Below are 21629 nucleotides of genomic sequence, written 5' to 3'. Positions count from 1 at the left end.
GTGTCAGACTTCCACGGATGACTCGCATTCACTTGAAGTTCTATGTTAGGGAAAAAGTTAGTAATTTATATATCCACATTTATTTCATGGTGGAATTGTATGAACATATGTCAAAAGACATATGAGGTAGCACTTATTAGGGAATAAAGTCCTGGGAAAAATATTGATCTTCAGCATTTCAGATGGCTAGTATCATCTTTGTATTTAGACATGTTTACAATGTCTATTTTCAATGTACTTTATAAACCTTTGTCCACACTGTTGGAGATTATTTTTCATGTAGTACATTTTATTTTCTGAGCTTTACTGTGCTTGCAATACTATTGATATTATAACTAGGTTTGCTTAGACCAATCTTTAGAAGGCTCAGTGATCTTGTCATACTTAAGGAAAGTCCAAGCAATGAGAAATCTAATTTCTAAGCATCAGTAACTCCTTGTAGTTTCCTATATGTATACATTGTGTATATGTGTGTGTATGTCTGTCTGTGTGTGTCTGTGTGTGTGTGCAATTATAGAGTTATATTTCATTGTGTCACTGCAAAAATATTGTCCTAGCAGAGTGACACAGATGTAGAGTCCCTGAGTCCAAACCCCAGTACTAAAAAAAAAAACATTTTAGTATATATGCATTAAGATTTATCTATTTGTCATAGAATAATATATATATATAAACAAAATAATATATACATTATATAGTACTATATGCAATAAATATATACTATATATGTATACTACATTGACTGTATATTACTTTTTAGATTCTGTTGAAGGAGTAAGTACTGATTATCTTCAAGTGTATTAGCTGATGAAAACACCTACATTTAACAAGTTTTAATTAAGTCAATTGAATTTTTAATCGGTATAAAATATAATGTTTACCTCTACAGATGGGAACAGGAAAATCCCATGAGGCTGTATTCACTGAGTTGGCTATGCAGGTCAGCTGAGGATGTCCATCTAGTATGTATCCAGTTACACAGCTGTAGCGGATCTTGTCCCCAACATCAAACCTTGTCCCATACAATACACCTTTAGGTGGAATTCCTGGATTGCCACAGGAGCTACTCTGCAATTCTACACAAAAAGAAAAGAAAAAAAATAGGGAGAATCGATGGTTATTTAATGTATGTTAATGTGTTAAACTGTAAAATCATATGTGCCTATGAACATCACTTTTCTTTTGGAGAGAGTCACAAAATAAATGTCTTCTATTTCAACACTTATTATGGTCAAGTTTGGAAAGAGAAGCAATTGTATGGCCTAGGTAATCTATGTCATTATCTGTGCTGGAAAATTTTAGATATTTTGCATCATTCAGTCTTCATAGTATGCTTTGAAACCGGTATTACTTATTATTTCCAGAGACATAAAATAAGATCAATATCATTTATGGATTTTTCAAAGTAGAATTCATAATAAGTGAATCTATTTTCATTACCGTGATCTATGTGATTCAGATATTTCTAAGTAAACCCTTAGCTATTTATTTAGAAATACACATAGGGGTAAAAGATAAATATAGTACAGTGATATTTAAACATGATAAATTGCCAAGGAAAATGAAGATATATTTGAATTCAAAGAAACTGTGCTTATGTGTTTAACTTTGAATGTATACTAAAAATTAGAGTAATAAGTACAATAGTGCCCATAACAGTATAATTAGATCAAATTGATAGATCATAAAATGTTACTGCTTTCTATGTTAATTTCTCATTTGGTGCTTCACAGTAACAACTATGCAAATGTGAGATCTTTTTAAAGTAATAGTCATTTTAGAAAAAGTCCATGTTTACTTAAAATGGTGACATATATACATATATACAGATATATGAATATATTTTTATCATATATGTACATATTTTATATGGTATGAATTAATGAATATGGTCATAGTAAAATAAGGTCTTATTTTTTTACATTCTTTCCATTTCTTCAGTCAGTTTTTCCTTACAATATCATTATTATGTTTAACCAAGTTATAATAAACCAATATAACATTGAAATTATTGATCTCAATATCAAGAAAAATATCAGTATACAAAATCATTAGTTGTGTGTGGCATTAAATATACAAAAATTAAACTTACATAAAAAGATAACTATATATTAGAATTGTATACAGAGTTCAAACTTATGTTACTTTACAATATGCTTTTAGAAATGTTGGTAATATTTTGATTATGTTCATTTGCCTATAAATTGTCTACTACTAGTGAAAGGACAAAAAGATCACTGATTCATTTTAAACACGAACTCATTTTAACTATTGAAATATATATTAATAACAGAATACACATAGAAGGTATACTATATTTTACAAGTAACATAGTGTTTAAAACACCTACTTTAAATTTCTTAAATCAAGAAAAGTGAAAAATTGACATTTGCTAAATATTTTTTTCTATCAATAATAAGAAATTTCATTAATAGTGGATAATAATTTAATCTTTAAAATATCAATAAATAGTTGTAACTATGCAGACTAATTATAATATATTTTTCTATTTCATATATAATGTCTTACGTTTTCATTAAAATATAAAAAATATTTCTATAGATTTTGAACAGTTTTTTACAGTTTGGGAAAATAAATGTAAGTAATAGATGAAATTTTTCTGAAATAAACTTTGAGGTTAATAGGTTTTGATAAAATGCAGGGCGATTCAATCCTTTGAATATATTCTTAACAAAGGCAACACTTTCATTGAAACTAACACTTTTGGCCTTATAATCAAACTTCCCTTCTTCCTCTACCCTCTACAAAATAATTAAGGTCAGGACTTCAATTATTATAATCCTATATCTAGGAAAAGACTTAGTTTTCAAATTATTTCACAGGAAGCAGCTAGATGGGAAATAAAAGAATAGAGTAGAAAGCTCTAATTATTTATTTTTTATTCTCAGATTTAACACATATATAAATGGATACATAAATATTACCTACAACAATGTGAAGTAAAAGCAGAAGAGATATGAAGTAAAGTCATGAATGATTTTACACATTTTGGCTAAATAGTTCCAAAATGGATACACGATACAAACTTGGGCTGTTTCTAAATAAACCTAAGTCTGTTCCTCACTTTCGGGAAAGACGGACTGTAACTCGCCCGTGCTGTGACTGTCTTGAACAGCATATACAGATCACCCACTACTGAGTGATTGAGCTTAATTAAGGTGTTTTACACGCAGGTGAAAGAAGTTATGTTTACAAATGAAGAATTCCATAACCAACCATAAAAAGTACTGTGTGCTGAATAACTACCATTTCTTTTTCTTAAAAATAAACGGTATCACATTTTAAGATGTTGAAATAACTAGGTAATAAATTGTTTTAGGAATATTTACCTAACATTAATTTTTAGATTTATTTCTATAACTCTCAAGAGCTAAAATATGAGAGAAAGATAAGATACCTGGACACACACACACACACACACACACACACACACACACACACACACACATTTATATACTACAAATATTTATGGTAAATATTGATATTGTTTAAAATGATAAAAATTACTCTTATTCATAAACAAGTTTAAGCATTACAGTGAATAATCTTCATATAATTCTTCAAATGAAAGCTAGCTTTACCATTCTTGTTCTATCAATTTGTTTCGGATAAAAATAATTGCCTGTAGAGGCAGAATTGCTGAATAGCTTGTAGTTATTACCTCCACCAGCAAGTGAAATCAGTATATTGATTGAAAGTCTTAGGTGACTATAATGAAACAAGTATTGACCTTGAAAAACTCTGATATACTTATTAAAATAAAATTGGAATAGGGGAGGGAGTATGTTAAAATTGTTTTCATTGTATTTTTTATTGGCACTTAACTATTTTTAATAGGAAACGTGAAAAAAATAAATGAAACTGTCACTGGAATCCAGCTTTATTTGAATTCTATTTTTGGAAACTGTACAATGAGGTTATGATCCTAGATACTGCAGAAATGCTTAGAATAGGTAATTTATTGGTGAAATGAGAAGATCCTTGAAAAATATATCTCAAAAATGCACTTGAAATGTCTGAAAGTGTCAGAGACCTTTACTGTTAACTTTACTCTTCTACCCATAACCCAGGACTCAGACAAACAAAATTTATCTGCTCTTAAGCTGTTTTAATGTATTGTTGATTTACCTGCTAAATAAGAAAAGTATCAGACATTAATGTGGAAACCTTTGCGCAGCAGAAACAACTGTGAATATTATTTGATATAACAAAATAGCAACGAGAAAGAAAAATACTCGCTGGGCGCTGGTGGCTCACGCCTGTAATCCTAGCTACTCAGGAGGTTGAGATCTGAGGATCGCGGTTCAAAGCCAGCCCAGGCAGGAAAGTCCGTCAGACTCATATCTCCCATAAACCATTAGAAAACCGGAAGTGGCGCTGTGGCTCAAGCAGTAAGGCGTTCGGCTTGAGCTGAAGGACAGAGCCCAAGCCCAGTGTTCAAGCCCCACGATCGACAAAAAAAAAAAAGAAAAAGAAATGAAAATACTCATCATAACTTTCAAAGTCCAAATGCTTACTAAGAGTAGAGTAAACCATATTGGATTAAAATACAACAAAAATAATGCTGTAAGGAGCACATCAGAAACTCAAGGCTCTCATGACATTAGCGTTGTCCTAAGATGACTGTGAGTAAAGGCAGCAGCACTTCTGTGTTAACAATTTCAGAAAGTCAATCTGGGTTGTTGTATATTAGCATTCAATTATGTGCTCTTCAAGACATTTACACATTCAACTTTTCCTCTTATATCTCAGCACACACACAAGAAAAACCCCATATAATTTCCCCCACTATGTATTAAGAAACACTGAGACTTAGGTAGATAAATGATGGGTTAAAGTCCCCAACTAAGAAAAAAACAATTAGACTTGTAATTAAAGTCTAGATTTTCTAAAAGCCCTAGGTCAGTATGCAATATGTAATGCTAACTATAAAATAAAAAGGAGATAATCTCCAAATGTTTATTGAACATGTATTTTTGGCAATAATCTGAGGAAATTGTCTTGCCATAGAGAGATATGGTCCTGCCCTCAGGAAGTTTATAATTTGATGGTAACCCAAATAATCCATGATTTGAGTATGTATGGCATGTGTGATAAGGGAAATATTTTTTTATAAGTTATGTGATGAGAACAATAATCCTAAATAAAGGTGATCTCTTCTGGAATTCCTAATGAAATCAAGGTTAATTTATAATCCCCCAAATTAAGATTTAAATTAAAAAGATAAAATAATGATTGCCAGGTCATTCAAAAGTGGAATAAGAATCAAAGAAATAAAATAGTTACTAGATTGGCATAATCATGAGGATAGGTTTTATGAGTATGGTAAAATAGAAGGTAACATAGGTAAAATATTCAAAACAGGTGATTTATAGACTTTTTCCACAGAATAATGAATATAAAGTGAAGGCTATCTTTAAATATTTAAAGGAGACTTTTCAGTGTAGAATCAGTGAAAATAAAGTGTGAATCAAATAGGAATTTTATGTTTATGCATGATATATTTAGCATAAGAATTTTCAAAATTAGTATCAATTCAATCATTAATAGGTAATTTGTGTTGAGTATCATCTTTTAAAAATATATCAAAGTACATATGTTTGCCATTTCTATGTTAAATAAATGATCAATCTGTGGAAAGTACATTTTAACTTTATTGTTATGACTAACTTTGTAATTGAGGCTTTTATATTACACAATTATGTTATGCTCATGTAGAGGCAGGATTGTGTGTGTCACCTATCAATGAATGCTGTTTAATTATATTAGATTATTTTATTTTAATATTAAATACTTATTTCTTTCCTAAATGTGTTTTTATTGTAAAAATAGTGTTCAGAGGGGTTATAGTTACATGAGTAAGGTAATGAGTACATTTCCTATTGAGCATTGTTACCACCTCCTTTGTTTTTCCCCTACCATCCCTTCCCCCTCCAGCTCCCCAACTCCTCCCTCCCTCCCCCTCAAAAAGTTGTAAAGTTCGTTTTCAACATAGAGTCTTGTACATCTCATTATTACAATGGGTCAAACTGTATCCCTATTTAAGCATTTATTTCCCTTCCCCTCCCCAAATTAGAATGTGTGTATACAAGATGTAGGACACCAACATCAAATACAGTGAAACAAGGGATGTACCCAGGGGGAAGAACATAGAAACAAAAAAAAAAAAATCACATAGTACATTATAAGTACGTTAAAACCAATAGCAAGAAAGAAAAAAATCACTTAGGTCCCTGTCTTGGGGTTCATTTTTGCATCTTATATAGTCATATGTACATAGCTTTTGACCTTTTCTGCTTGTCCTAGACATGTGCTAGTTATTGCAAATAAGGGACCTATGTTTTTTTGAGCCTGGCTTACTTCACTCAATACAATTTTTTCCAAGTCTTTTCATTTCCTAATAAATGGGGTGGTCATTCTTTCTGATGGAGGCATAGAATTCCATTGTGTACATACACACACACACACACACACACACACACACACACACACCCCACATTTTCTTGATCCATTCATGTACTGAGAGGCATCTGGGTTGGTTCCATATCTTAGCTAAGGTAAATAATGCTGCGATAAAAATAATTGTGCTGGTAGCTTTAGTATACCCTTATTTGTGATCGTTTGGGTAAATGCCCCAAAAATGGGATTTCTGGGCCATAGGGGAGCTCTAGGTGGAGTCTTTTGAGTAATCTCCATACTACTTTCCGAAGTGGTTTAACACGTTTACATTCCCACCAACCATGAAACAGAGTTCCCTTTTGGCCACATCCCCTCCAGCATCCATTGCTACTAGATTTCTTGATTATAGCCATTCTAACTGGGGTGAGGTGGAATCTCAATGTTGTTTTGATTTTCATTTCTTTTGGCCATTCTTATTTCCTCTTCCGAGAAGTTTCTTTTTAATCTTTAGATACTTATTTATTGGGCAATTGTTTCTTTGAGCATTTGTTGTTGGGGGATATATTATTTTTTTTGAGTTCTAAGTATATTTTGTATATGAGACCCTTGTCCGTTGTATGGCTAGTGAAGCTCTTCGCCCAATCCATGGGCTTTCTATTGATCTTGTTGTTATGTCCTTTACCATGCAGAAGCTCTGCAGTTTCATGCAATCCCATTTGTCCAACCTTTCTTTGATTTGTTGTGTTTCTGGGTCTCTATTAAGAAAATTTCCTCCTGTGCCAAGAAGCCCTAGAGTTTCTCCTATTCCTTCCTATATGTTTTCAGGATGTCTGCTTTAACTTCGAGGTCTTTGATCCATTTGGAGTTGATCCATTCTGGTGTAAGGATCTAGCTTTAGTTTTCTACAGGTGATTAACCAATTTTGCCAGCACCATTTACTGAAGAGGCTGTCTTTCTTCCATTCTATTATTTTAGCTCCCTTCTCGAAGATTAGGTGGCTATAGGTCTGTGGGTTTAATAGTTATTTCTTCAAGGGAACAATTTCATTACTCCTGTCCAAATCATGCTAGAAATTGTGGGTCTCATCTAAATGTTTTCTGGAAAAATGTTATAACCAATTGCACAAAATTTCCATGCAGTTGTCATTGATTCACTCATTCATGTTTGCATTCATCTTTTGATTGGCGTTGAATATCCAATACCCTAACAGACATAGTAATTGAGAGACATCCTTAACACATTGTAGCTAACACAACCTAGAGAAGTTAAACATATTAAAAAGTATAAAATAAAATACAAATTCTGATAGACTGTATACATAACCAATTGCACAAAATTTCCATGCAGTTGTCATTGATTCACTCATTCATGTTTGCATTCATCTTTTGATTGGCGTTGAATATCCAATACCCTAACAGACATAGTAATTGAGAGACATCCTTAACACATTGTAGCTAACACAACCTAGAGAAGTTAAACATATTAAAAAGTATAAAATAAAATACAAATTCTGATAGACTGTATACTTAGGGAAGTACAGAATAGTATGCCATGGATTCCTTAGATATATCCAACAAAATTCACACAAGCAACTAATTTAGAAAAAGATTGATTTACACAAATAAATCAAAACAGCTTTGGCTCTAAGAAATTCAACTTGTCAGGAACATGTTGATAATTGTGAAAAACAAGATTTCTAACACATAATTGAGAACAAAACCTGACCTTGAAAATTGGAATCAAAAATTGAAAGGAAAGATAAAGGGCACTTGTGTGCAGAATTGCATAATTATTCCATCAAATATATGAAGCATGATCCTGCTGAGATCAATTAACAATTCTTTAAAACATTGTAAAGTTATATCTATGAACGGAAGTTAAATCACATTGTTTGTACTCAGAAAACTAATCTCTGGGTTTTATTTCCCAGATGATTAAAAATAATTTAGAAGAGCATAACATTAAAGCAAAGGGAAATGCTTGTACCTAGTACCTAAGACTTCAAACCACTTAACAAATGAACACATTTTCTGAACTGCCAATGAGGCAAAATGTTCTTTATTACAGACATAGCATCGATTCATTCTTATGAGACATAAATATTGCAGTGTGATGATTCATTTTTGAAATTGGTTGAGCAAAAAATTTTGTAAATATTATGAATTACTTATTTATCTCCCCATAACTTTTCTTCTATTGTATAGATGTGTGTGTGTGACTTTAGTGTGCGTGTGTGTGTTCACACTCTACTATGAGAATCTTGAGAATAAGGACTCGGATGCATTAGGAAGTCATCAGTTCTTTTATTTTTTATTTTTTTTATTGTGAAAATACCGTACAGAGGGGTTACAATTACAAGAGCAAGGTAATGAGTACATTTCTTATCAAGCATTGTTGCCTCCTCCTCCTTTGTTTCTCCTTCCCATCCCTTCCCATCTGCCTCCTTCGCCCCCTCTTCCCCACCTCATCTGTGTTCCCACCCCCATCCTCCAGCCCCCCCCCCCATGCCAAAGTTGTAAAGTTCGTTTTTCGACATACCGTCTTGTATATCTCATTGTTGCAATGGGTCCACCTGTATCCCTATTTAAACTGTTCTTGTTTGTGATAAGCAATGCAGGATTGTCATGTTAGCTATACTATTGAATTGGGATTATAAATGATATCCACAAAGGGAAAAATGTATAAAAATATAATAATAATAGAATAGAGCTAGCTTTGTAGAGCTATAGTAGCTTTTGAATTAAATTTCTATTATTATCAGATCATATTAGAATGTAAATTTTGTATGAGGGAAATCAAAGTGTTTTGGAATTCAATTCTTCTTTTTTGTCTATGAAAATATGGTCAGGTTCAATGATGCATTTTCTTTATTTAAACATAATTCCTATGAATCTGATTATGTCCTGGCCCTCATTGGGAGCCTATAGATGGAACAGATATGAGGTCACTTTTTCTATAAAAAAGGATCATGAAACTTCAAAATGGTGATTTGTTAATTTGAAAAAGAAATCTGAGTATTTGTTATTATTTTAACTTAAAGAAAAGTAATCCAAATCAAGTACTATGGGAACAAATGAAACAGTACTCTACTTCTTCCGCCGAAGAACTAAATAGATTACAGGATTGATTTGAGGAAAGGAATCAATAGTGATTAGCTACATTTTAAATGTTAGCAGAAACATTTTGTTGCAATTTACAAGAATATTAAGTTACATCATATGTTTCTCTGAATATATTTCCAAGGAAAATAACTAGAGTAGAAGATGAGTTAGCACAAATGCAAATTCATAAAAAAAAAACTGTCATAACTAGGTTACACCAATTTATTTTAATGCTAAGTATGTAAATAGGACATAATTAAATATAGACAAGTTATTGAAGACAATCAAACATAACATAAGCTACTTGGTATGTTAAAGACTTGTTTTATTTTTAACTAAAACAGTTATTTTGACATTGGAGTAAGAAGTAGTTCATGATTTTTTGATTCAAATATCTCTGCTGTTTTTTTAATCATAATAAGTTTTAATACTTCAAAGTAAATTCTGAAGGTAAATTTAAGCTAATGATATTTAAAAAATATCTAACCACCAATGCATGAAGAAAATTTATTAGAAATTTAATAAAATATTAAAAAAATCAAAGACTTTTAGAATCCAGTTACATTGAATATTACCAAAATATTACCAAAGCCAAAGAAATAACAAACATAGATGGAAGAGAAAGATATTAGCAGATAAACCTACTTTAAAGTTTCTAAAAATGAATAATGCTGCATCTGGTACAGGGTGGCATTTAATAGCTTGATTCAGATGAACAGAATATGCTCTGCTTTGCCTATGACAGAATTGGGACAAGGATCTGAATTAAAACATTGGAATCAAAGCAGTTTGATTCTTTAAAAAGATGTGTTAAGCTGATCTTTGATAATTGAATGAATTATATAATCATCAAAAATGATAAATGAGAAATGCCACTGTTTTATAGCAATTTATCTCTCAGTAAATAATCATTAAAGCCTGTAGCAGGACCACCAATCTGTCTTTCAAAAATGACATGATGTCTATCTTGTTTGAACTTGTAACTCTCTTGGAATGATAAGACAAGCATCATAAGACCTTCTAATAATTAAAGCTATCTATAACCTAGACACTTAAAGTACATGCCTATACTGCAGCAATATTATTGTGTGAAATGAGATCTAACAGGATTTTAGTTGCTGAAGAGTGAATATTTAAATCAACTCCAGGCATAAGACTCACACAAAGGGACATGTAACAGGTGATCCAGAGTAATGGAAATCATGTTGATTTGAATAGACCAGAATCCATATAAGGACATTGAAATAAATACCAGAAAATATTTATAATGTCACATATTACAGAGATTAAAAAGTAGTAATTTTAGTGTATGTGTTGATGTTGGTATTTCAAGGCTCCAGAACAAACAAATGACTAAAATAAATTATCAGTAATTTATGTGTGACTCTTATTGGTCTAGGTGAAGGGGAAAAAGGCAGAGGTAATCAGAGATCCAATGTTGTTCTTCTTGATGCTCTGTCATTTTATGGCTAAACTCTTTCCAAATGAAGGTAAGTTTCTGTAAATGTTAAATTCTAAGCTGATATTGAAAAAATAGAATTTTACCTCTCTTGATTGTTGACACAGCCCTTTCCTGATTGCAAGATGCCACTGCTTTTTAACAATCAAATGGAGCTCAAATTTCAATTTTCTAGGAGATGCATAGCATAGTTTTGCTATTTTTTTCTGCTGGAGGCATTTTTTCCCATCAAGAGTAACTATGTATTCTCATTGATCAGAGAAACTTAGAATACAAAAGGTCAAAATACATTGTTCCTTGTGTAAACCAAAGAGTGGATTATCGGATTGTCAAGGTCATATGGATGAACAGATTCTGTTGGGCAGAGACTACAAAGGGCCACCTGCTCTGTCAGACATTGGTTCATGTCTCCTTTGTCTGTGTCCTGCCTTTTCTTCCTTGTCCACATTTTCTGTGGACAGATTTCCAGTACTGGTGGAAGAATAAGCTATCATCTGGAGTGCACAGTAATAGAGCACATTGCTAAAGCATGTTAGCTCCTTGAAAACCGCCCAGAGGCCTGAATGAGCCAGAAGTTTTGTGGATGATTCATGAAATGTGTTTGGTTAAAGCTCCCTCAAATAACTTTTATTTTAGCAATTGTTTTAGTTGTTGAAAGTAACTTTCATGTACCAGGTAACAGTTCCTACAAGCTTCAATCTGCTCTGTCCTTCTTTCTCTTATTAAGTGAGATGGCCTTGACTTGATCCAAAACAACGAACTTGGGCAGGAAATCTAGGTTTAGGTTCTAGTAAGGTTTCAATCCCCAATCAAAAAAAATCATATGAGACTCAGATAAAGCTTTTTATTTCTTTCAGTTGTCTATTACAGCAAGTTCATTCCCCAACATTTTATTTCTATTTCCATTGGCCCTTCCTTGAGCATAGTCACTTTATGCCTACAATATTATGCTCTGAGACAGGTCATGTGACTATGATACATTTTTAAAATTTAATTTTATTGTAAAGATAACGTACAGAAGGGTTACGTAAGTAAAGTAATGAGTACATTTCTTGTCCAACATTGTTACATAAGTAATGAGTACATCTCTTGTCCAACATTGTTATTCCCTCCCTCTTTTCTCGCATTTTCCCTCCTCCAAGTTGTAAATTTCATTTCTAACATAGTGTCTTATAAGTATCACTGTTGCATTGGTTCACTATTTGTACTTTGTCTCACCATTTTGTTATTTCCCTTTCCTTCTCAAAATCAGATAAACATATATACAATACAGAGGGTACCACAATCTTAAATAGTGACAAAAGGAGATAAACCAAAGGAAACTAAAAAATTTTAAAAAAAATTAAAAAAAAGACATCACACAGTATATTGAAAACAACAACAATAAGCCAAGCAGCTGTGGTTCATGTCTGTAATCTTAGCTACAAGAGGCTGAGATCTGAGGATAGTACTTCAAAGCCAGCCCAGGAAGGAAAGGCCATGAAACACTTATCTTCAATAAGCCACTAAAAATGTGAAGTGGTGCTGTGGATAAAGTGGTAGAGAGCTAGCCTTGAGCTGAAGAACTGAGGGCTAGTGCCTAGGCTCAGAGTTCAGTCCCCACAACCAACCAAAAGGAAGGGGAGGGGGAGGAGGGGGGAGGGGGAGGAGGAGGGGGGGAGGAGGGGGAGGGGGAGGAGGGGGAGGAGGGGAAGGAGGGGGAGGGAGGGGGGGGAGGAGGGGGGGAGGAGGGGGGGAGGAGGAGGAGGAGGAGGAGGAGGAGGAGGAGGAGGAGGAGGAGGAGGAGGAGGAGGAGGAGGAGGAGGAGGAGGAGGAGGAGGAGGAGGAGGAGGAGGAGGAGGAGGAGGAGGAGGAGGAGGAGGAGGAGGAGGAGGAGGAGGAGGAGGAGGAGGAGGAGGAGGGAGAAGAAGACCCTGTTGTTTCCATATCTTGGGGTTCATTTCAATTAGCATCATTTTATATGGTCATATGTACATTGTTATTGAGCTGTTGTGATCCTCTGCTAGGACGATGCTGGACATATACTAATTATTACAAATGAGGGAAACCTTGGAGTTTATGTTTCTTTGTGTCTGGCCTACTTTACTTACTCCACTATGGTCCACTAACATTCTTTCTAATGGAAGCATAGCATTTCATTGTGTACCAATTTCTTGACCATTTCCTCTACTGAGGGGCAGCTGGATTACAGCCATATCTTAGCTATGGTAAATAATACTGCAATGAACACAGTTGTGCCAGTAGCTTTAGTGTGACCTTGTTTTTGTTCATTTTGGTAAATGCCCAGGAGTGGGATTCCTGGATCATAGGGTAGTTATATATTCAGTTTTTTGAGGAACCTGCACACCACTTTCCAGAATGGTTGAACTAGTTTACATTTCCACCAACAGCATACTAGCTTTCCCTTTTGATTACATCCCCACCAGCATCAACTATTATTTGTTTTATTGATAATGGCCATTCTAATTGGGGAGAAGTGGAATCTCAATGCAGTTTTGTTTTTCATTTCTTTTATGGCCAGAGGTGTTGACCATTTCTTCATGGGTTTATTGGTACTGGCACAAGAACAGGCCTGAGGACTAATGGAATAGAATAGAAGACCCAGACATGAAGCCACAGACTGTGGCCACATCATCTGAAAAAGACAGCCTCTTCAATCGGTTGTGGCAGAATTAGCTATACACATGTAGAAAACTGAAGTTAGATCCTTACATATCACCCTGCATTAGAATAAACTCCAAATGTATCAAAGATCTCAAGATAAGAGCAGATACCCTGAAAATACTATAAGAAGGGCTCGGGAAACACTGAGGCTTCTTGGCACAGGTTGAAACTCCCAAAATAAAGATGCAGAAGCACAACAAATCAAAGAAAGGCTGGATAAATGAGACTGCATTTAACCACAGAGATTCTGCATGATGAAGGACATAGCTAGAAAGATGGATCCAAATATTGGGAGAATGTTTTCACTAGCTATACAATAAACCATGGCCTCATATAAACAATATACCTAGAGCTCAAAAAATTAAACCCCCAATAACAAATTCTCAAAGAAACAACCACTTCATTAATAGGTGGGCTAAAAAACTAAAAAAGAGACTTCACTGGAGAGAAAATATAGCTCATGCTTTCACTGTATTTGATGTTGGTATAATTTGTGGAGGGGAAGGGAAAAAACAAATCGTTTAACTAATGATACAGGTGGACCCATTGCAACAATGAGATGTACAAGTGGTTATGTCAAAAAACGAACTTGCCGGGCGCTGGTGGCTCACGCCTGTAATCCTAGCTACTCAGGAGGCTGAGATCTGAGGATCGCGGTTCAAAGCCAGCCCGGGCAGGAGAGACCGTGAGACTCCTATCTCCAATAAAGCACCAGAAAACCGGAAGTGGCACTGTAGCTCAAGTGGTAGAGCGCTCGCCTTGAGCTGAAGAGCTGAGGGACAGCGCCCAGGCCCAGAGTTCAAGCCCCACGACCGACAAAAAAACAAAAAAAAACGAACTTTACAACATTGGTGGGGGGGGGGGAGGATAGGGTGGGAGGAGGAGGGGAGTATGGGAAGGGATGGGAAGGGGAAACAAAGAGGAGGCAACAATGCTTGATAAGAAATGTACTCGTTATCTTGCCTGTGTAATTGTAACTCCTCTGTACGGTATTCTCACAATAAAAAAAAAAGAATTTAAATACACCTTAAAAAAAGAATATCCAATGGACACATGACTATTATCTTTTAAACATCATTCTACCCTTCACATTGTCATAGTATTTCATTGAACACTTGCCTCATGATACAGAAGTACAATTTGCTTATTTGTAATACACTTCCTTTTTACTACACTGACCATGTAGTAACATGTAATTTACATTTTACATACATTTATCAGAAATTAAAAAAATGAATTTAGTGTAGTTTCTAGGAAGACTTTAGAACAAGCCTCTTAACTATTAAATAACTAGTTACAAAAAAGGACCGTTATTAAAGGCCATTACTGGAATTAAAATTACCTAGTCTCTGTTCCCTCTTCCCTAATGACTCAATAACAGAAAGAGACTAGAGAAAAAAATATCTACTATTACAAATCAAAGGGTCAAGGCATCATAGCAAAAGGCAACCAATGCACTCACTAGGAAGACTGCAATATTTACATTGAATCAAATTCCAAAATCTGCAAAGAAATAGCATGTTTTCCTTTTTAAAGGAGTATGTATTAGTGGTAGACCATTGATTTACATCCTACAAGAATCTCAGAAATGTGATTTTGATTGTCTTGTTTCCTAAAAGTTATAAATATAAGAGTGAAAGGAAAATTGGTATGATTTATCCAATCATGCCTCCTTACATACTAGGGTTTTTTTCCTTTATCCTGTTCAATTTACTAGTTAATTTTCTGAAACACAAACTACAGTGTCTCCTACTGTAATTACATTAAAGATGGTCCATACCCCATTAGATGATAACGAGTTTCCATAATCACACCTCTTTGTGTTTGCCTATTCACATGTATTACTTCAGTCAAATATTTGTTGTCCTCCCTCCAATACATGACTTGGTTTTTTGTTTCACCATTTTGGAATACAACATTTAATTACACCATTTTGGAATACACATCCTTTCTTCTATCCAGATCTCCTTGCCTTTAAGATCTGATACAATGTCTATCTTTTCCATGAAGTTTTTCCACATTGTCTGCTCATGCTGGCAGAACTAGCATAAAGAATCGACACATCAGAAAACATAAGAAATCCAACATCAAATGCACTGATTTTGGACATATATGTCACTGAATTCTAAATATCCTACGGAAGTATAGTGTCAGGAGTAGCAATAATGGGGGAAGTAGAAGCAGAGGCATACAAATTGCCTAAGAATTTCCTGGCTGACAAGTAATAGAATGAATCTTAATGTTCAATGTTAACTACCTACTGGGACACTTTTGCAGATGTAGAAGGAACTGCAACTAAGAAGAAATAGATCTGTCCAGTTGTTTCATATTCTTATAATTGACCCTATCTGTAGACAATGAAATAGAGTGGTTAAACTCTCCACAAATGAAGTCAAATAACGTTTCTGTGAATCCTATCTCCATGATTGAAGCATTTGATATTTTAATTTCAATTTGTGTATCAGCCTTCTCTCTTTGACTTATTTTTGTGACTCAAGTAAATTGATAAGAATTCACTATGATTTTCCTTGTGTTGTGAGTTCCTGATAATCACTCATACTAGTGTTTATTTTATGCTCATTTGCTTCATATGGAGAAGATGGCCATTTATACAGGGGCTCATTTTCCTATCAGAGATACTTGGATATCTATTTTTGAGCCAAACAATATCACGTTTAACAATGCAAAGGTCCTCCAATAATGTATTTGCAATGTTATTCACTAATCTACTCTGTGATCTTAGCATTTAGTATATATTTAGTTTTTTAAATAATACCTTCTAATCTTGCTGACTAGTTTTGTTACTGGTTATAGCTTACAGTATAGTACAATAAGCCTTGATTCACTAAAACTCTGAAAAGTAATTGAATCTAATTATGACAATTATCTCTCTTCAATAGCTTGCACTAGATTCTCCCCACATGTTATACTGTCAGACTACATACAATTTTCCCTGATGTGACCTACCCAATTGCATTTCAGGCTTTATTCAATGAGCAAGCACACTTCTGATGAAAATTAATAAGGGCTATGCATGGATTGAGTGAGGGCTGCATTTACTTATTAGGACTGTAATGTGAATATGAGTGAATTAAGTATCATTGGACCTTCTTATTTTAATTAAGTACCCAAATGCTTTTAATCAAGCATATAATTAAATTTAAGAGGAAATGTATTGTGTGTTAATTGCCATTGATTATTAATAATATGCTTATTTGTGCATGCAAACTCTATAACACCATATATCTCCACACTGTATCTGAATGACAATAACTGAGTTCTACATAATGAAACTATTAATGAAATGGAATCTTGCAAGAAATATCAAGTAAGAAAATAGCTCAGCTCTCTATTTTTACCTTTTGAAAAGCAGAGCAAGTAAAATGAATTTTTGCAGAAAAAATTGTTATATTTTGTTTCTTTTTTCTGATCATATTTTTGGGATAATATATAGGCTGTTAATATCCCATTGATATCTAAAGACTTCACATACAACAAAAAGAATGCATTCATTATTTTAAATGCTATTTATTCCTTTGACACTAATCAATATTTAGAAGTGATATTTTTCATCATATTCTATAGCATATCGATGCTATAATCCCTAAGTATCTCTTTACTTCATGCTCTTAGATAATATTAAATGATAGACATTATTTACTAAACATCTATTACATGTCAAATGCGATCCAGATGCTATGGATTAAACAGTGAATGGAACATACTTCCTCATGGGGCCTGTTTTTGTGTGGTGACTGGTAGGGAGGCCAATCAAGGGCTTCAGTCATACTAAACAAGTGCTCAGAGAGTTTTTGAACTAAATTTGTGAGTAGGTAGCAGTGAGTGAACAAAGATGATAAAGATAGTAAAATATGTACTGCATTGAAAGTTAACAATAAGTGTTATAAAAAGACACTAAAAAAATAGAGTTTCTGATGAGGCATTCTTAGGACAAAAAACTTTGAACCAGACATTTGGAGACATAGCATGACTTTGGTGCTCATGGGATAGTAACTCCTTTTCAAGTGGAGTGGACTAAATGTGGAAATGATAGAATACATAATATATTCAAATTCAATTCTTACCAGAAAAACTATTCACATTATGAACTTCTCTGTCTTAGCAAATTGATCTCTAGTTTCCATTGTTGCTACTACTAGCAACATGCCTAGATATTCCATTATAATTTTTCAGTTAAATCTTTTCCTTTGCTGTATTCAACAGTACATTCTTTTTTGTTATAAAGAAATACCAATTGCTTCCTGAAATTAGGTGCTTAATATTTTCTAGATCCATTCATCCACAGATGGATAATTAGTGTATATATGTCAACTATTTCTAAGCAATGCTACAATGACTCTCAGTATCCAAATATTCCTTTTATATGTTCATTACATATCTTTCATGTAAATCCATGAGTAGGATAATCAGATTCTATGGTAGACACACTTTTAGTTTTCTTGAATTTTTCTATATTCTTTTTATAATGACTCTCAATATATAATCATTCCAAAAAGATACTGAAATAAATGGACAATGTATTTCCATTATTCATTCTAACTATTCTTTTGACCTTTCTAGTAAAGAGATTTTCATTATCTGTTTCAAAGAATGTACTTGATGTTTTTGGGTGGTTTCTATTTTTAATTTTGTCAGTGATTTTCTTTAACAATAGCTAGTATTGGAAAGCTCTCTGCACTGGTCTTTATGTCATTACTGCCCCTGCTTTGTATTTCTGTTACCTACAACTTTCTGTTACCTTTCTCATTTCCTCTTGTGAAACGTTTCTTCAGTGTTAGTATTAAACTCATATATCGACTATTTCATAAATATGCATATTTTAATTTTAAGAATATTTTCTCTTATTTCTGCTGTAATATCATGTTTCTGTTTTATAACCTCTGGAGTATATTCACACTAGGTTTCTGTTTCATTGTTGAAGTATTCTATTTTGTGTTATTTTCTGTTTATTTGAAATTATTCAGTTTGTTTTGGACTTTAGCTTCCTTACTAGAAACTTCTTCACTAGTAAAATAATATTTGTTTGCTGTTTAAAAGTACAGTAGTTAAATAAGCTCAATAGGTACTCTCACTACCTGGGTAGCTATTGGCACATTTGCACTTAACTGTGAGGTGATTGTCTTGATTGCTTTAGTGAGAGACTCATTATAACAGCAGGTCTTCCCTGTTGAACTACTAAAGTTCTGCATAAAGAATTCTCAATCATCACCTTAGAAAACACATGGCTAGCTGACAGCTGACAGTGCTGAATAATATGTGTACAGAATATGTCAGTATCTTTAACATTTGACCCATCTGATTATCATAAATATACCTGCTTTAAATTTCATCTGAGATCCAACATGCAAAAACTGTTACAGTCTCTTTAAAGAATAAGCCACAAATATTCAGCTGGGTTAGGAAAAGGGAAATTGCTTAGCTGCAGTGTTTGTGGTTTTCTTATTGCTTCTTAATTGGATTTTCAAGCAATCTTCCTGTTTTAAGCATGCCCTTCACTGCCTCTTTTAGAAGTTTGTGGTTTCACCAAACCATGAGATTTCTGGGCATTCTGAAGTATAATTTGAATAATTTCTTTGTTTCTCATTTAAAGACTCAAGAGTCAACCTTTTGATGACTTCTAAGTTTCTAACCATAGGTTCATCTTATTATTAACATCACTAATATTGTTTCTCAATTTTCATATTCTCCCATTGTATGTTTTGCTTTGTTTTGTTTTGGCCTGTGGTGGGGCCTGAACTCTGGGGATAGGCGTTGTCCCTCAGCTCTTCAGCTCAAGGCTAGCACTCTACTACTTGAGCCAAGTACCAGTTCTGGTTTTATCTGCTTATGTGGTGCTGAGGAATCAAACCCAGGGCCTCATGCATGCAAGGCAAGCACTCTACCACTGAGCCACCTTCCCAGCCCCCATTGTATGTTCTTATGTTTGTGTTATTTAAAAAACTACTTTATGTCATAGATGGATTTCAAAACAGAGACATAATACAAATTTTTAATAATTTATCTTTACAGAATACTGTACAGTTAGCATATATTTCTTAAAATTAAATACAAAATAGATATGACTTATTATGTATATTGTACATAAATTAGATTACAAATAGATAACAGCCCTATGCAATATTATATCCACTAGAATGTTTTCTTACAAAATATGATGTATAACAATGATCAAAAATAAATATGAATATTTAGAATAATAAATAATTTTATAGAGTTTTTGGAATCATTACATTATCAAATATGTTGTATCTGTGATATATAAAACCCACACTTATTTAAATTGAACTGAATAGGTTCTTCACCTTATTAATGTACACTGTATAAAGCAACACTAATAACTTAGAAAGAATCAACAGGCTTACAGATTAGAAAAATACCATTAGAGCAAAATCTATCTGTCTATTAAAATAAAAGAAGCCTCACCCAAACCTAACATATTGCTTAAAAACAAAAGGTGTGGTTTGGACTTAAATTATTATCCAGTGGGCCTTTGTAATTGGGTACCAGTAGCCACACCTGAAATTGTAGCTACTGAGGAAACTTTGAGAACTGCAGGATCAGAGCTCAGTGAGTATAGACAGAAAAGTTCAAGAGACTCGATCTGCATTTAATCAACAAAAACGCCAGGCTGGAAGTGTGATTCAATTGGGAACAAGCAATCTGAGTGAGAGAATGCAGGATCTTGACTTCCAGCTATGTTACCAGCATACATAAATAATGCCAGTGTCACCTGGTGGACCTATTAAAAGATGATTAGACATGAGGGTACTAACTTCATCAATCAGCTATTAAGATATGACATTTGCTTGGGAGAAACAAGTCACCTGCTAAATAACTCTCAAGAACTGTGGCTGGTAAGGTGGCTCAGTGGTAGAGTGCTTGCCTTGCATGCATGAGGCCCTGGGTTCTATTCCTCAGCACCACATAAGCAGAAAAAGCCTGAAGTGGCACTGTGGCTCAACTGGTAGAGTGCTAGCCTTGAGCCGAAGAGCTGAGGGACAGTGCCCAGGCCCAGAGCTCAGGCCCCATGACCCAAACAACAACAACAACAACAAAGTAACTTTCAAGGACATCTTGCCTTGAAGATTTCCTACCTTTGATTCTTGACTGCCATGAGGTAATCATCAATTGTCACATGCATCTATTGCCATGATTTTCTGCCTTACTTCGAGACCAAGACAGTGAATCCGGCCAACCATGACCACAGATAAATCATTCTTTTTTTTCAAAGTATTTCCTCTGAGATATCTGTCACCTATAGGTGACAGAATACACACCTGAGGAAGTAAAAGTGTTTAGCAAAATCCAAAAGCAAAATACATGGTGATGCTGACATTGATTGACCACATTCAATCATCCTGTAATTTTGAATTACAAGGCAGATCCAGTATTATAGATAATTTTATAAAGTATTCAACTACATAAAATTATCAAAAATGATGTGCATTTTAATCAGCATGATTAATTATTACAAATGTCTTCGTAGTGTATTGCTACACTCATAGCACATATCCATCAAAAATATTAATGAGCGACAAAAAAGAAAGCCAAGGGAGCAAGAAAAGATGGTTATCCAGAGTGAAGGGCACTTTTAGGGCCCTGAAGCCATTTTATGAAGTACTATAATGGTGGATAATATCATTGTATATTTGTCAAAATCTATAAAACATAAACCATTGAGAATGAACTCTAATGTAAACTGTTAACTTTGTAAGCAACTGTTGTACCTTTGCAGGCTCTTTGAAGGTAATAGATGTACCATTCTGAAATAGGATGCTGACAGAATGCCTATGAGGTTGTGGGGGAAAGTAATGGATGAGAATTTGTTGCACTCTCCACACAATTTCTACAAAGCTTGCAATTTCATGGCTCTTGCATCATCTGACTGAGTGAAGAACTATACCAATAAAATACATTTCATTGAGTCATATGCACAGTATAATATATTAAATTAGCTTCCATCT

At 33.8% G+C, this 21629-nt stretch overlaps 1 protein-coding gene across 4 annotated transcripts in view; it reads right to left on the bottom strand.

Moving 5' to 3' along the window:
* Csmd3 (CUB and Sushi multiple domains 3) overlaps positions 1–21629 on the bottom strand; it is a 926836-nt gene that overhangs the window by 727405 nt on the left and 177802 nt on the right. For all 4 annotated transcript variants that reach the window (XM_042673149.1, XM_042673151.1, XM_042673150.1 and 1 more), the window contains exon 4: positions 882–1076. In XM_042673149.1, coding sequence (XP_042529083.1) covers positions 882–1076 — 195 coding nt within the window. The remainder of the gene's footprint in view (positions 1–881; positions 1077–21629) is intronic.

The sequence above is a fragment of the Dipodomys spectabilis genome, unplaced genomic scaffold (genome assembly GCF_019054845.1).
Source record: "Dipodomys spectabilis isolate Male_0828 unplaced genomic scaffold, ASM1905484v1 ptg000783l, whole genome shotgun sequence".
Taxonomy (NCBI): domain Eukaryota; kingdom Metazoa; phylum Chordata; class Mammalia; order Rodentia; family Heteromyidae; genus Dipodomys; species Dipodomys spectabilis.
The sequence above is the reverse complement of the archived record's forward strand: the minus strand, read 5'-3'. Positions and strand labels throughout refer to the sequence as shown.